The sequence below is a fragment of the Lactuca saligna genome, chromosome 2 (genome assembly GCF_052625555.1).
Source record: "Lactuca saligna cultivar CGN05327 chromosome 2, ASM5262555v1, whole genome shotgun sequence".
Lineage (NCBI taxonomy): Eukaryota > Viridiplantae > Streptophyta > Magnoliopsida > Asterales > Asteraceae > Lactuca > Lactuca saligna.
In genome coordinates this window covers 63053396-63070425 of record NC_136418.1, presented here as the reverse complement: position 1 = coordinate 63070425, position 17030 = coordinate 63053396, and the positions used below count along the sequence as shown (strand labels likewise).

Sequence of the window (17030 nt, the reverse complement as noted above, 5' to 3'; positions counted from 1 at the left end):
GAACAGAAGTACGAACCCATTGTTGCTCATCTCAAACAAATGTTAATCTCATACATTCAAGAGGCTGGCAAAATGGATGTGGAAATTACAATCGTACATCGAAAGAGGCCGTCTGTGCTACCCAAAGAAGCTCTAAAAGACTTTGATAAAATGAAGCCAGGGAAGATACAAAAGGATGGCTCGTGTATGATATTTCAAATGAAAGAGCGAACTGATGCTGATTTTCACAAAGTTTGCTTCTTTCTTGCTAATAAGCATATCTATAACACTTCGTGCCTACAATACATCTTGGAATTTAAGGGTAAATGCAGAGTGAATAGCAAAGGAGATAAGAAGTGCTTCTCGGATATGATCTTGTGGTATATCCAAGTTCGCAAGGAATTGCTGAGCATTATTCCGAAACTTTTTGAAGTGCAGAAGCGAACTCCATAGTGAAGGTTTCCTGCCTCAATTGACGCAAAAGGGGAGATTGTTGGGCCTTATGTGTTGCATCATTGTGGTTTATAGATTAGTCCATTTTGTATTCGGGTTGGGCCTATCCACCCTGTTAGCCTAAATATTATTAGCCCATTTGCTTATGGGCCCTTTTGTCTTTAGCCCATTAGAGTTTTGTCTAGCTAGTATTTATATATGCCTTCTTCTTTATAATCTTTATGCTTTCATCGAGAACCCTTGTAATTTCTCTTTATTATAATCATATGACAATGTTATCATGGTACCAGAGCGGAGGTTTGATACGTTGTTAGAAGTCTTTATATTAGTCATCTGTGGCGCAGATTGATGTGTTGATTCGTTCGTTGTTGTTGTTTTCATTGTTACATTGATTTGTTGTCATTGTTGATTGCTTCTGCTGGTTTGTTACTCCTTTCATTCTCAGATTACCACTGTGTTTATTTATTCATTGTCAACATGACTGGAAAGGATGATTACCTTCAGTCAATCAGTACTCATTTGGATGGAAAGAATTATACGTATTGGAGTTACTTTATGAAGAACTTCCTTCGTGGGAAGAATATGTGGGGCTATATCATTGGGACTAAAGCCAAAGCCTCAATAGCTCAAACTGAGAATTTTGATTTGTTACTTGATGATTGGGAGACTGATAGCTACAAGATAATTACTTGGATTAATAACTCTGTCACTCAATCTATTGGTATGCAGTTAGCTAAATATGACACAACAAAGGAAGTTTGGAATCACTTGGAAAGGCTGTATACTCAGTCTAACTTTGCTAAACAATACTAGTTGGAATATGATATTCGTGCTCTTCAACAAAATGACCAGAGCATTTAAGATTTCTATGCTGTTATGTCTGATCTATGGGACCAGTTGGCTCTTACTGAATCTAAAGAGTTAAAAGACTTTGAGCCTTACATTTCTAGGAGGGAAGAACAACGCTTGGTCCAGTTCTTGATGGCCTTGCATTCTGATTTTGATGGTCTACGTGGAACAGTCTTCATCGCTCTCTTCTTCCCTCAGTTGATTATGTGGTCCATGAGTTAATTGCAGAAGAGACTCGTATCAGGTCTCATGTGGATAAAGGGTTTAAAGCAACCTCTATTCCTACTACCACTCCTGTTGTGCTTGCTGTCTCATCTAATCAGTCTCGACAAACTTCAAGGGTTGCTTATGATGAGTGTGCATTTTGCAAACAGAAGAATCATTGGAAAGCTTAGTGTCCATTGTTAGTCAACAAGGGCAAATCTGGTCAACCTCAGTCTAGACAACTAAATAGGTTTGGCCAACAGAAGTTTTAGCCATGTTCATCTGGTACTCCTCTATGGACCCCTCATCCTCCACAGTTTACTGTTGCTGCTGCTATTCCACCAGTTGATACAGATTCTGTTGGAAACATGTCACCATATGCATTGGATCCCAAGGTGTTTGAGAGCTTCAGACAATATTTGGCCTATAATCCCACTGCCATGTCTGCATCTATGTCTCACTCTGGTCGTACTTCATCTGGTACATCAGGTATTCCCTCATCTTTGTGGATTTTAGATTATGGTGCAACCCATCATATGACTCCTTATTTTTCATCATTTACTTTTTTGTCATAATTTGTTAAGTTTGCTAGTGATACATCTATGTTAGTTGAGGGTGTTGGGTCTGTCTCTATTCCTCATATCATTCTCCCTGATGTTTATTACATTCCCAAACTTACTTTGAATCTTACCTCAGTCAGTCAGTTATGTTAGTCTGGTAACTGGGTGTTCTTTTCTAATTTTGTCTGTGTTATATAGGATCAACACACCCAGAAGGTGATTGGGATCGACCGTAGGGTGGGTGAACTATATGTCTTGGAGGTTCTCAAAGTACCTATTGTTGTTGCCTCAAGCATTGATTTATCTTCTTTCCGTTTGAGTCTTTTTTTGTCTGAGTTTTATCTTTGGCATTCTCGTTTGGGACATGTGTTTGTATCACATTTGAATTTTTTGGCATCTAGTGGTGTTTTGGGTTATTTAGACACTTGTGATATTTCTTATTGTAGTGGTTGTAAACTGGAAAAATTCTCTGCTTTACCTTTCAATAAAAGTATGTCTTGTTCTACTGCCCCTTTTGACATTATTCATTCTGATATATGGGGTCCTACACCAGTATCCACAAAGGTGGTTCAACCTATTATGTATCTTTTATAGATGATTATACTCAATATACATGGGTTTATCTTATGAAACGCAGATCTGAGTTCTTTGATATTTACAATAATTTTAGAGCTCTTGTTAAAACTCAACATTCGTCTGTGATTAAGGGCTTCAGGTGTGACTTAGAGGGTGAATATAGCTCTAATGATTTTACTCAGTTACTTGCTTCTAATGGTACCATACACCAGTCCTCGTGTAATGACACACCTCAGCAAAATGGTGTGGCAGAACAAAAACATCGTCATATTGTTGAGACTGCCCGTTCATTGCTCTTGTCTTTACAGGCCCCTAGTGCCTTTTAGGGAGAAGTAATCCTAACTATTGTGTATGTGATTAATTGTATTCCTACTTCATTGAATTCAGGAATGTCTCCTTTTGAGAAGCTATATGGTCATCTACCAGACTACTCTTCCTTACGAGTTTTTGGATGTACTTGCTTTGTTCTTCGTCCTCATGTTGAGAGGAACAAGTTGGGGTTGAAATCTGCTATTTGTGTATTTTTGGGGTATGGTATTGGATAGAAAGGATACCGTTGTTATGATCCTGTGAGTCAGAAGTTATATGTTTCCCGACATGTCACTTTTTTGGATCATATTCATTTCTACTCAATTCCTGCTACAACCCAAAATGTAACGAAGTCCGATCTTCTGCATATTGATCCTTTTAATGAAGAAATAGAGGCTTGAGATCCATTTACACCACCTGATCCCTCAGCTCATGATACACCTACCTCTTCAGAGAGTTCCTCAACCCCCCTGTTCATGAGCCTGCTCCTCCGATTGTTGAAATTGAGGATCCTCCTCCACCACCCCTCAGGGGATCTATTCATCCTATCAAGTCCACCAAGCTTCCAGATTTTACTTACTCTACATATTCAGGGCCATTTGCTTCATTTATAGCAAGTATCCATCATCTGTCTGAACCTGAATCATATAGAGAAGCTGTTTTAGATCCTTTTTGGCAGAATGCTATGGCTAAGGAACTCACTACTCTTCATCAGACTCATACATGGGATCTGGTTTCCATTCCTCCTGGGAAACATACGATAGGTTGTTGTTGGGTGTACAAAATAAAAACAAAAGTTAATGGGTCTGTTGAGCCGTACAAGTCCAGGCTTGTAGCAAAATGGTATTTCTCAACAATATGGTTTTGACTATGAGGAGACATTTGCCCCAATTGCAAAGATGATGATAGTTTGTACTATGATTGCAGTTGCATCTGTTCGACAGTGGAAGATTTTTCAAATGGACGTCAAGAATGCTTTTTTGAATAGTGATCTCCATGAAGAGGTTTATATGACTCCTCCCCCAGGAATTCAGCACCGGCCGGGTGAGGTTTGTCGGCTTCGCAAAGCTTTGTATGGTCTAAAACAAGCCCCTCGCGCTAGGTTTGAGAAATTCTCCACAGTGATTACCTTTCTTGGATTTGTCCAGAGTAATCACGATTCTGCTTTGTTTGTTAGATGCTCGAGTGCAGGACGGATTCTTCTATCCTTATATGTGGATGACATGATTATTATGGGTGATGATCATGGTGGTATTGAGACTTTGAAGCATGATCTTGCTCATCGATTTGCTATGAAGGATTTGGGCTTGCTGCGTTATTTCTTGGGTATTGAGGTGGCTCAGTCTAAGAAAGGGTATCTTCTTTCTCATACTAAATATATATCTGATTTGTTTACACAGGCGTGCCTCTCTGACAATCGGACTATTGATACTCCTCTTGAAAACAATTACTCTCCTACTGATGGTGTTCCTTTGCCAGATCAGAACCTTTATCGCACTGTTGTGGGAAGTTTGGTCTATCTCACGGTTACTCGTCCAAATATTGCTCATGATGTTCATGTTGTCAGTCAGTTTGTTACTGCTCCTACCTCTGTTCATTGCGGAGTTCTCCATATTTTGAGATATCTTCGTGGCACTCAGTTTTAGACACTCTTGTGTTCCCTCGACGGCTGAATATCGTGCTATAGCTGTAACTACATGTGAGATTATCTGGTTACGGTGGTTGCTTGCGGATATAGGAGTTCATATTTCTTCATCTACTCCCTTGTATTGTGATAACAAAAGTGCGATACAAATTGCAAAGAATTCTATTTTTCATGAGCAAACGAAGCACATTGAGATTGATTTTCATTTTACCCGTCATCACCTGTAGCTCGGGACCATATCGCTTCCGTTTGTTTCATCAACCTTGCAGATTGCGGATATTTTTATGAAGGCTCTATCGGCTTCTCGGTTTCGGTTCTTATGTGACAAACTCTTAATGCTTATTGTTGTGGCATTGTGAGTTTGAGGGGGGGGGGTGGTAGCCTAAATATTATTAGACTATTTGCTTATGGGCCCTTTTGTCTTTAGCCCATTAGGGTTTTGTCTAGCTAGTATTTATATCTGCATTCTTCTTTGTAATCTTTATGCTTTCATCGAGAACCCTTGTAATTTCTCTTTATTATAATCATATGACAATGTTATCACACCCGTTATTTATTATTAGGGTTTAGTTATTTAAGGGGTATGCATGCACTTTATCTTGTAATCGTAAAATCTTCTTTTGTAAACCCTACACGCCTTTAAAATAACAGTTCTTTATCGAGCTCTTCTAAGGTTGTGATCATTAATCATTTGACATATTTGGTATTCATTATGTGTTCTCGATTCTTTTACTTGTTGAATCTATTCGATCATTCACGATTTATTCTCAACAAAAACTCTTCCATGCTCTCTCTTATATAATGGCCAAAAAATGAAAGGAAACCATAAAGTAAAAGGAGAGACAACTTTGTCCCAAACATGGCAAAAGAAGACCATGCTTGGTCTCCTTACAATTTTTGAAAAAGCTAGCCATAATGAGGACAAAAGTTGTGTCATGGCTAGTTTATATATATATATATATATATATATATATATATGTGTGTGTGTGTGTGTGTGTGTGTGTGTTATCTTTATAAAAATCAATCATTTTTATAAAGAATGCCCAACATATATATTTATATAACTAGTCATATATAAATATCTTATTTTATATGAAACTGTCTTTTATGTAAATTGTAACTAGCTTATTAAGATATAAATATGAATATATAAATATGTTATTTTATATAAAACTACCTTTTATATAAATTGAACTAGTTTATTAAGATATATAAATATAACTTATAAATAATCATACTTTATGATATATTTCATAAGTTGTTATTTCTCCAACAAATATTATTTCCACAAATAATAAATTCTCAATTAGTAAAATATTATTTCCATGAAATAATAATTTTCCAATTAAATACAAGTGTTGATATATTTATTAATAATCAAATTATACTAATAAATAATCAATTGACGGTAACTTGCTATATGATGTGACCCTATAAGAATATACATTATTAGTAATATCATTTTATTATAATTCTTGAACATACTAGATCTTTCACAAAGCCCGTCTCCAAGCTAATCCATAACCGCAATGAGCTCCAGAACCCTGCAAAATACCTCATGCAAAATAAAAAGTACTCGACACAATCCATGATAAAGAAAACAAAGAATATACAATGTAATACTAATAAAAAGAGCAATAATAATAATAATAATAAATAAACTATAAAAAGGAAGGAAATAAAATAAATTATCAACGATTTTTACCAAACTTGCGAACACTTTATGTTTCGTTAGATTTATGAGCAACAGTTTGTTGAGGTTCATCAATCTCTCGATAGGGCCAACCGATGCCAAAATGTTTTTTGTTAAAGATTGCGACATACTAGATTGGTGGAAAAAATATGATTTGCGATTTCCTAGCATTGCTAGTATAACAAATGTAGTTTCGATTTTCTAATACTTGTTTTGGTTTTCTATAATTTAAGATATAACTTAATAGACTTATAATTTTATAATCGTTTGCTTTTAGATATTTTGTCCATACTTATAATTTTATAATCGTTTGCTTTTAGATATTTTGTCCATACAAATATCGACTGTGACACTGAAATCATTGTTTGGCACATTCGGTCGAATTTTAGATGAATATCGAACACGTTTGCCGACACTTATTCTGGAGATGTTGGTGTGTACCTAAGATTGAATTAGGAAATCACGAAAACCGATAACAAATGATGATAAATACATATTAAGTAATGATGAGATTGATTTTGGTAGTAAATTTAAATCATCATAATATTATTTGTAATATTTGTTAGAAGTTTTACATATTAACTATTTTTTATTTTCATATAGAGATTGAAAGGATGATATAGACACACGATGGTAAAAAGAATGGAAAAAAGTTGGTTGAAGTTCAATTTTTTTCTTTTTGATTAGATTGTTTATTTTGGTATAATGATATTTTGGTTATTTAATATATTGCTAATTTGGTACAATGGTATTTTGGATTTTTACATTAATGTTTTGGTTTGTAAGTTTGTTACAATGGTATTTTAGAATTTTACAATGGCAATTTGTAATTTTATATTGGTATTTTCGTTTTTTAGTACATTGCTATTTTGTTGTGATGCTAGTTTTCTAATAAAAAAACTGTAAAAACGAAAAAAATAAAACTAAAAAAATAGGAAAATCTTCGGAAAAATCATAATATTTCAACATAATTTACGAAGATGTCCCAAACTAAAATTTGTTTATGAAAAAATCCAAATTACCAGTAAACACGATGATTTGACCATTTTTACACGGTTTCATTACTTACCCGGTTTCATTAAAGTCGTATTACTTTACCATAATTTACGAATAAGTCCCAAACTAAAATTAAATGATGATTTAGCCATTTTCTCCCTTTATATATTACCAGTGTCATTACTGACATGGACGCATAGTCATTAAATGAGTTGATGATATGGATATGTTAGGTTATGTAATGTTATGTTTACCATAAAAAATGATATCATGATCTACTGTATATTTTTTGAAATATAAAATGCATCCAACAAAAACTGCAATAATTACATAAACTTGCAACAAATTCGTCATTTTTAAGTTTATAAGAAATTTCAAACTGTCTATCTAATCTTTTGTAACCCAGTATATCTATCTCACCAGTTCATTTCCCGTCATTTTTCTCTAAACCACACATTTTACCGGTTTCATTGTCAACTTGGATACATAATCATAAGTGAGTTGATGAGATGTATATCAAATTTTACGGTAAATTTAGCATTATATAACCCATTATATATATATATATATATATATATATATATATATATATATATATATATATATATATATATATATATATATCTTATTAGCTAATTTAAAGAGTAGACGTCCAGATCAACAATGAACCCGATAAAATATATGTTAAATGGAGAAAATGGCTAAATCATTACTTAATTTTATTTTGGGACTTATTCGTAAATTAGGGTAAAATAATGAGATTTTAATGAAACCGGGTAAGTAATGAAACCGGTAAATCGGAAAAAATTGGTCAAATTGTTATCATTTTACCAGTAATTGTGACTTTTTCGTAAATAAATTTTAGTTTGAGACTTTTTTATAAATTATTAGAACTTTTTTCGAGATTTTCCCTAAAAAATATTATAGAATATGAACTAAAATTGAAAAAAATAAGACAAGTCAATGGCCAAACTGAAAGGTAGTTAAATATTAAATTGAAATACCAAGTTACCCACCAACCATTAAATTGAAATACCAAACCAATGATATTTCATGAAATTAAATATCCTCCTTCAATTTTCTCCTATTTATCTTCCTATTCATATTAAATGATGATAAATAGATTAAAATATTAATAAGAAAAATTAAATATAATATATATCATCATTTGACATGGGTAGAAGGATGGTAAAAAAAAATTATAAAAAAATATTTAATTTCTTATTGATTATGAAAAAAAAAAAGCACATACCGACAAATACCAACTCCGAATATCCAGCTAATGGGCTGGAAAAACTATTGAATGAGGATGAAAAGCCATGTAATGAGATAAGTCCGAGTCTCGAACCAGCCCGGAACCCATATATTCATAATCGGTCCGATTTCGGTCTAAAGTTTTGTGCTATTTTTTTCGGTTCGGGTCGGATCCGCCTACATCAACTTGACCCTAATTATAATTAGTGATTCGCACCGGTTGCAATCAAAAGCATCGGCCTTTCTTTTTTCCGTGACGCGACATCTCCTTTGTTCACAAAGTGCAAACCCCCTCGTAACCCCCTAATTCTCTATTCCTCAAACCAGCTTGCAGATATGGATTTTCAAGTGGTAGTATTGGCGGGAGGCACTTCGAAGAAGCTTGCCCCTCTTGTTTCCAAGGTTTCTATAACCTCCTGGTGTGTATATGATTCATATATTTGTGTATATGATTGTATCGACTCACTTTCTTGTTTCTGAAAACCTGTAGGACGTTCCCAAATCGCTACTCCCAGTGGCGAATCGCCCAGTGTTATCCTACGTTTTGGAGCTATTGGAGCAGAGTAATCTCAAAGATCTTATCGTTGTAAGATCCTTTTCTGTTTTCAATATGTTCTATAATTCGTTTATTCCTGCAATATAGCGTCTAATTTTTGGTAATTGGGGTTTATCTTTAAGTTTTTGCTTCTTTGCCGGTTTAATTATCATCCTATCAGTTACTGGAAAGGCTTGTACGATGTGAATTTGATACAAAACCTAGTATTTTCTATAGCCTTATTAGAAAAGGAGGAAGCTGTGTTGCTATTTAATGTCGATCACATAGTTTCCTTGAATTCTCAATTATGAATCACTATGGCCGCTCCACAAACAAAGTAATTTCTTAAACATTGACAGGTTATAACCCATGGAACCACAGTGAGAACATGATCTAATCTTTGTCCTTTTCTTAGAGATCAGAAAGAAACAAAGTTATGGATAAGAATTCAATTTATAAAGCCTGTTATTGACCTTTCACTCTGTACAATGCACATGTCTTGATATTGACTCCATCAATTTACAACTGCAAGATTGTGTTTCAACTCTTTTTTACAATCTTAACAAGCTTATATACTTCATTTTTGCATTAGACTGTAGTTATCATGTGTAGCATCATACCATAGACTGAAGTTATCTTCATCCATCACTTGAGTTGGCACGTAGTCACATTTTTACCCTTTAGGTAGATACACTCTCACTCAAGTTAATAGTTTAATGAATGTAGCATTTCTAGCTTCCTAAGTTTTAGGTTTATGTGAAATACATTTTAGTTTGTATCTGTTGCACTTATCAACCAATGAAATATCCATCATTTATTGTTGTTTTTTAAGTTGAACTGCAAACCCTACTTCAAGTTGATAACCAAATGTGTGTAAATGTGTACAATTTGATGTCCTTCATCTCCTTCACTGAAAAGGAGATTTAGGACAACCGTAGATACAACCCTAATCAAGATACACATGAAGGATTTCACTCTACCATTATGTGAGAAGCTTTAGGATGACAATTTCTTTTACCCATAAGACACACTTCTAGTTGATGACACATGAAGGATTTAAGTAGTTTTAAAAAAATGTCAAACTACATAAAATCACATAAAGTTTATTGTCATAAATCTATTGCAACATTATAATATTGTCGCACAATATTTGTTACAAATAATATTTATCAACTTGTACATGGGGGGCTTTGAAACCATCTTGTGATTTTTGTAAGACCTATTTCCCAATAATCCTAGACCACATCATGGATTTTATTTACCCATTTAACCTCCACATGTTTCTATTTAGTAGTATATGCTATAGTGCTTATTTAACCAGTGTCTAAGTGTAGTTGCTTATTGTAGATGAAGACATGGGTTTCATTAAAAACATTTGATGAAAAAGTAAAAAAAGATGATTTTAGAGTTTTTACATGAAGTTTTTTGGGCATAGGTTGTGGAAGGGGAAGATACAGATGGTCTTGTTGAAAATTGGATATCAGAGGCTTATGTTGATCGATTACATGTTCAGGTATTTTTATAAAACCTTTTTAAGATTTATAATTACTTTTTTTTTTTTACCAAAATAATTTGAGATTTATATCATTGTAGCAAGCTAAGATATATTTTTTTAGGTTGCTTCTGTCCCAGAGGAAGTTGGTACAGCTGGCGCTCTCCGGGCCATTGCCCATCATTTGACTGCATCTGACATCCTGGTTTGACTTCTCACTCATATCAATATGAAGTTTTTTATTTTCTGTTGATGCTGATGTGGACAATGTTGGAAATACAATTTTTTTTTTTGAAGAATTGAAACTTAAGTGACTAATATTTGCAGGTTGTGAGTGGTGATCTTGTTTGTGACATATCACCAGGGGCAGTTGCAGCAGCTCATAGGCGACATGATGCTGTAGTGACTGCAATGTTATGTTCTTTACCTGTCAGTGGGACCCAGGAATCAGGCTCTTCTGCTGGAAAAGATAAAACAAAGAAACCAGGATGCATTAATATTGTGGGCCTTGACCTCACAGAACAATTTCTTTTACACATAGCAGCTGGTTAGATCTTCAAATTATAATACTTTTTTACATTTTTTATTCTCTCAAGTCTCAAGTATTTTTTATTTATTAGTTATTACTTATTACCACATGGTCTTTTCTAGGTATGGATGTTGAAAAAGATATTAGGGTTCAAAAGAGCATCCTTCGTGCTGTAGGCAAGGTAAATCACTAAATGTTTTTTTTTTTTTTTTTTTTTTTTTTTTTTTTTTTTTTTTTTTTGTCTCATCCATAAAGGTAGGAGGACAAAGGCTTTCTTTCAATCTCCTGTTTGTGAAAAAGACGTGAATGCCCTTGTCGTGGAAAGTATCCGACTTTGATCCATGTTTCTTGTTTTAATTTTTTTTTTTTCGCTTTGAACACATGTAGATGGAAATTCGTGCTGATTTAATGGATGCTCATTTATATGCATTCAAAAGGTTTGATTTCTACATTTTCTTGAATCAATGGTTGTTTTCACTTAATCCAACCTTATTTATTATTTGAGTAAATTACACGAATGGTCCCTATGGTTTGGGGTAATTTGCGCGCTTGGTCCCTAACTTATTTTTTTAACTCAGAAGGTCTCTACTGTTTGTTTTTGTTATGTGCTTGGTCCCTACTGTTTGTTTTTGTTACGTGCTTGGTCCTTGTTTTACCTAAAAAGATTATTATTTAAGAGTAAATTACTGAAATTGTCCCTATGGTTTGGTCTAGGGATGAGCAAAAGGACCGAACCGGCCGGAACCGGGAACCGGCTTCGGCCAAAATCAAGAACCGAACCGGCCCGGCGGTTCTACCGGTTCCGGTTCCTACCGGTTCTTGTCGTGTCTTCAAATATTGGAACCGACCCTCGAAAAATAGCATCATACGGTTCTGGTTTTTACCGGTTCTACCGGTTCCGGTTATATCGGTTCCGGTTCCTACCGGTTCCCGGTTCCAAAAATCAACAAAAATAACGTCCCGGTCCCAGCCCGACCGGTTCCATCGGGTTCCGGTTCCGGTACCGGTTCCGGCCGGTTCCCCGGTCCATATGCTCATCCCTAGTTTGGTCAAAATTGCACGTTTGGTCCATAACTTTATTTTTGCACTCGGATCGTTCCTGTGGTTTGATTTTGTTGCGTTTTTCGTCCCTTACATACATAAAGTAAGGGATCAAACGTGCAATTTTGACCAAACCATAGGGACGGTTTCAGTAATTTATTCATTATTTAAATAGGGGAAAATGGTGGGGTGGGTAAGGTAAGGTGAGGGGGTGTATTTATTTAAATAAATCAAGGGCAAAATAGTCTTTTTAGGTAAGACACGGACCAACCGTGTAACAAAAACAAACAGTACGGACCTTTCGAGTTAAAAAAATAAGTTAGGGAACAAACATATAAATTACCCTAAACCATAGGGACCATTCATGTAACTTACTCTTTTTTTTTTTGTCCTTATTCTTTGGTTTTTTGATAGGTCTGTTCTTCAAGATGTCCTTAACAAAAAACAAACATTCAGAAGCTTGAAGCAGGATGTGTTACCTTATCTTGTCAAAACTCAACTGGTTGGTTTCTTAAGCCTACACATTTTTCTCACTTCTTTTTAGCATAATATTTACTTTTTTTTTTTTTTGGTGTTTTAGAGGTCTGAAATATTATTAAACGGAGCACAAGCTGAAGAAAATGGAAACGAAAAGGATGCTTTCAGTAACAATAAAGTAATGCTGTCTCAGCTTCTTGCTAATGCATCTACACCAAGCTTTCATGAACTATACGCCTTGGGCCCCAATGGATTTGCTCCAACTGAAAGAAAAACTCATAAATGCTGCGTTTATATTGCCAACAAAACCACATATTGTGCTCGATTAAATTCCATTCAAGCATTCAGTGACATCAACAGAGACGTGAGTTTTTCTACACTCAGCCTTTCTTTCATATCACCACTGTTTAAAATCCTTTTTTTTATTTTTTTTATTTTATTAAGTCTTAAGCATGCCAGGTCATAGGAGATGCAAGTCATCTATCTAGATGTTCATTCTCTGTTCACAACAATGTCATTCATCCATCTGCTGTTCTTGGCTCAAAAACCACAGTAAGTTCATGCTCTTTTTATTTATTTATTTATTTATTTTTTAACATTGGTTTAAATAAATATATAAGGTTGGACCACAATGTATGCTGGGAGAAGGTTCACAAATGGGGGACAAATGCAGTGTAAAACGTTCTGTTATTGGACGTCATTGTCGGATAGGATCAAATGTGAAGGTACAATTAAATAAAACAATTTGAATGAAATGTTAGAGATTATTATTAATAGAGTGAATTACTGAAATTGTCCTTGTGGTTTAGTCAAAATTGCACGTTTGGTCCCTAACTTTTTTTTTGTACTCAGATCGTCCCTGTGGTTTGATTTTGTTGCGTTTTGCGTCCCTGTGGTTTGATTTTGTTGCATTTTTCGTCCCTTACATATATAAAGTTAGGGACTATACATGCAACTTTTACCAAACCATAGGGACGAAAAACGCAACAAAAGCAAACCACAGGGACGATCCGAGTGCAAAAAAAAGTTAGGGACCAAACGTGCAGTTTTGACCAAACCACAGGGACGATTTCAGTAATTTACTAATATTAAAGTGGTATATAAATATAACTATATTTGTAGGTTGTAAATTCGGTGATTATGAATCATGTTACTATTGGAGATGGTTGTTCTATCAATGGATCGGTTGTTTCTAGTAACGTACAGCTTCAAGAGCGGGCTGTACTCAAGGACTGTCAAGTAGTCTCTTTTTCTTTGGGATTTTTTTTTTTTTTTTTTTTTTTTTTTTTTGTTTTGTTATATTATTTTAAAAACAACAAACAGGGTTTCTTTAGTGTACACGTGTCTTAACTATTTGTTCTGTGTTGTGTTGTGTTGAATTGAATTCAGATAGGTGCTGGTTTTGTGGTTACGGCTGGAAGTGAGTACAAGGGAGAATCTTTGGCACGGAAATAGAAGTAGACTATGGGGATGAAACATGAATGATGATTTTATTTTTGTAAAACGTGACGTAGGTTTATATTATATTTTTATTTTTCATTATCGGCTTTTTGGTTAAACTCGGTTTGGTTGTAGTCTAAGTTGTAAACAGAAAGAATGAAGACAGTAAGAGCGTGTTTGATGGATTTTAATATTCTGTGGTGTGTTACTACTTTCGCAGGGATTCTTCTAATTCTATGTTCGATGGATTTTACTATTCTTTCTGTGAAAGGGGCTCTCTTTTGTTTTTGTTCGTTTTCGAGTTATATGGATTTCGATTAGCTCATGTGTATAACATGATATTTGTTTCGGATTTTAATTATTCTATATATTTAAATATTTGAATTAAAAAATAATAATTATATAATCTTATATGTATTAAAAGAACAAAAAGAAAATGAAAACATAATTGTAAATGAATTATGAATTATGCTACAAATTACGATTATATCGGCCAAACAAAACGTTAAAAACAATTTAAAAATGTATATGAACAAAATGTCAAAAAAACTAGAAAAATGTATATTGATTTTTGTATTAACTTAAGGAATAATTATTGTTTTTGTGAAAATAATCATTAAAGATAGTATAACAAGTTATTATATTATATGATATGATTTAATAACTTATACTAAATTTTGGATATTTTGGCTAACCATGGTTAAGTTAGTTATTCGGTCTTTGAGTTAAAGAAGCTAGCTAGTCAATTTTGTCTCTTTCAACCATGCAATGGCCGAAATTTTGTGAAGGCATGGTGGTTGTTTTTCAACCTCCATACCTTGTCCCCATGCCTCTACAAGGCTAGAATTACTTTATGTTATTATAATATAAAAACATGCCTTGCATGAAAGTATAAAATGAAGGTTTTTGCATGAGTTTTAGCTAGTTGTTTTAATGCTTCCTCCTCTCTTCTACTCCATAAAACTGTAGTTTGTTCTTCCCCTAACCTCTCGTCTTTTGAAGCAAGTTTTTGGTGATTAGAAGTTCTCTTGAATTGTCTCATTTAGTACTTATTTGAGTTAAGTGCTTAAAGACTTAAGACAATCAGGATTACAAGAAGGAACTAGCATTCTATAACATCCCAAAAAAAAGAAAAGGTGAAATTTTCATTTTTCAAAAACAACCAAAAACCATAAATGTTTACAAAACATAGTTTCCAAAGTGTAAAAATCACAAATAGAGTATCCCAAAATCGAATCTTATAAAAATTGAAGGATATGCACGATTAAGCCTTCGCCTTGCCTTGATCATCTGAAGTATCTGAAACATAAAACTTAAACTGTAAGCCAAAGCTTAGTGAGCTCCTCTAAATACCACACACAACCATACAAATATACAAAATGCATGTTGGGTCCACAGTCTCTCGATTAGATTACCCTGGCCCACAACCTCCTGGTTGGATTTCTACTTTGGCCCATAATCTCCTGATTAGATTGCTATTGGACCACAATCTCCAGATTGGATTGTCATTCTGGCCCACAACCTCCCGGTTGGATTTCCACCAGGTTTGTTTGGTCGACAGCACAAAGTAGTACAACCTTAATCCAAACCACACCATGTCAACATATGTAATAGATAAATATATAACAACAAACAAATAAACATGTAGATCTAATCAGATCACTACAACATAGAAATATCCTAAACCAGGATACATATTCTATTGAGCCGACATTTGTATCTTCGTCCCACAAGTACAGTGAGGAAAACTCACCTCATAGTCTGAAAAGATAGCAGAAAAACACTACTCTAAATGCCAACTCTACAAGTCACCTATACAACAAATAGTGACTTAAAATCAAACTACATCTCAAAATACCCAAAAAGCCCCTAGGTCAAACCCTAGGTCAAAGGTTAAAGGTCAAAGTCAGAAAGTAAAAAGTCAAGGTAGGTTGAGTACACCCTACATACTCGGCTACTATGCTGGCGTAGTCAGAATCTAAGCAAATCATCGAGGCTTTATCCTAGTACGTGCAACGTACCACTTGGTACGTCCGACGTACTTCGTCTGGACCAACTCTGTATCATTAAGTGCTTATTTATTAAAGAACTTTCTTCCAAATTCAGATCTAGACCCAAAACATCATTCTAAGTCATAAAGTTTCCACCTTTATGACTTTCCATGGCTAGAAAAATCCAAAAGCTAAAACCCTAACTTATTATCCCATTAAGTGTTAAGTAGGTAGGTCTATAAAGTCAATGTTCATTTTTCCTTCTCAAACTATGGTAGAAGTGATATCTTTGGTCTCTTCGACGATTCAACACTTACAATAAAATCATTACCATACTCATACTAGATTGATATAGTAGTCTTTTTTTAGGTCACCATGAATACGTATCAAGAAACATAATATTGAATGTTTGAGAGCCATTTCATGTCTCATGTCCATAAGGATATCTAGATCATATTTGATTACTTACCTATACGACTGGATCATGCATTGCAGTTCTAATTTTCATACTTGTCTTCGATGACATACTCAATATTTTGGTATGTGTTGCTCTCATATGCTGCTATGACCACCGCACACCTTCCCTTCTACAACTCTCCTCCGGTAATCTTCTCCGTCTAACATCTCAAACATGCAACAATGAAAAGAAGGTAAACATATGGAATAGAAGGCCATTTTTATTTGAATAGAAAATAAGGAGGAAGAAGGTGTGAATCTTGATTAAAAAGTTAATACACCTCGATTGTATGTTATGGTTGTTTTTTCTCTCCCCATTATTTTTTCTTGATCTATTCTAAGTTAAATGCTTGAGAAGATGATCTACCATGGGGAGGTAGGATGGTTTATGGTGGGCCCATTTTTATTAATATAAAAAAATTAAAATAAAAATATAAAAATCCAAATAGTTAATATTTATATACCACGTTAATATGGTATATAAATATTAACTATTTGTAGGTTGTAAATTCGGTGATTATGAATCATGTTACTATTGTTGACAATTTTTC

At 34.2% G+C, this 17030-nt stretch overlaps 1 protein-coding gene across 1 annotated transcript; it reads left to right on the top strand.

Moving 5' to 3' along the window:
• The first annotated feature begins 8739 nt into the window (after window positions 1-8739).
• LOC145031037 (transferases/nucleotidyltransferase) lies at window positions 8740-14288 on the top strand. The gene is made up of 13 exons (XM_078979489.1): window positions 8740-8920; window positions 9009-9104; window positions 10489-10566; window positions 10670-10750; window positions 10873-11092; window positions 11197-11255; window positions 11462-11511; window positions 12530-12617; window positions 12696-12956; window positions 13052-13144; window positions 13213-13317; window positions 13715-13831; window positions 13982-14288. Exons 1-13 carry the CDS (start codon window positions 8855-8857, stop codon window positions 14045-14047), a joined length of 1380 nt encoding a protein of 459 aa, XP_078835615.1. The 5' UTR covers window positions 8740-8854; the 3' UTR covers window positions 14048-14288.
• The last annotated feature ends 2742 nt before the right edge of the window (window positions 14289-17030 follow it).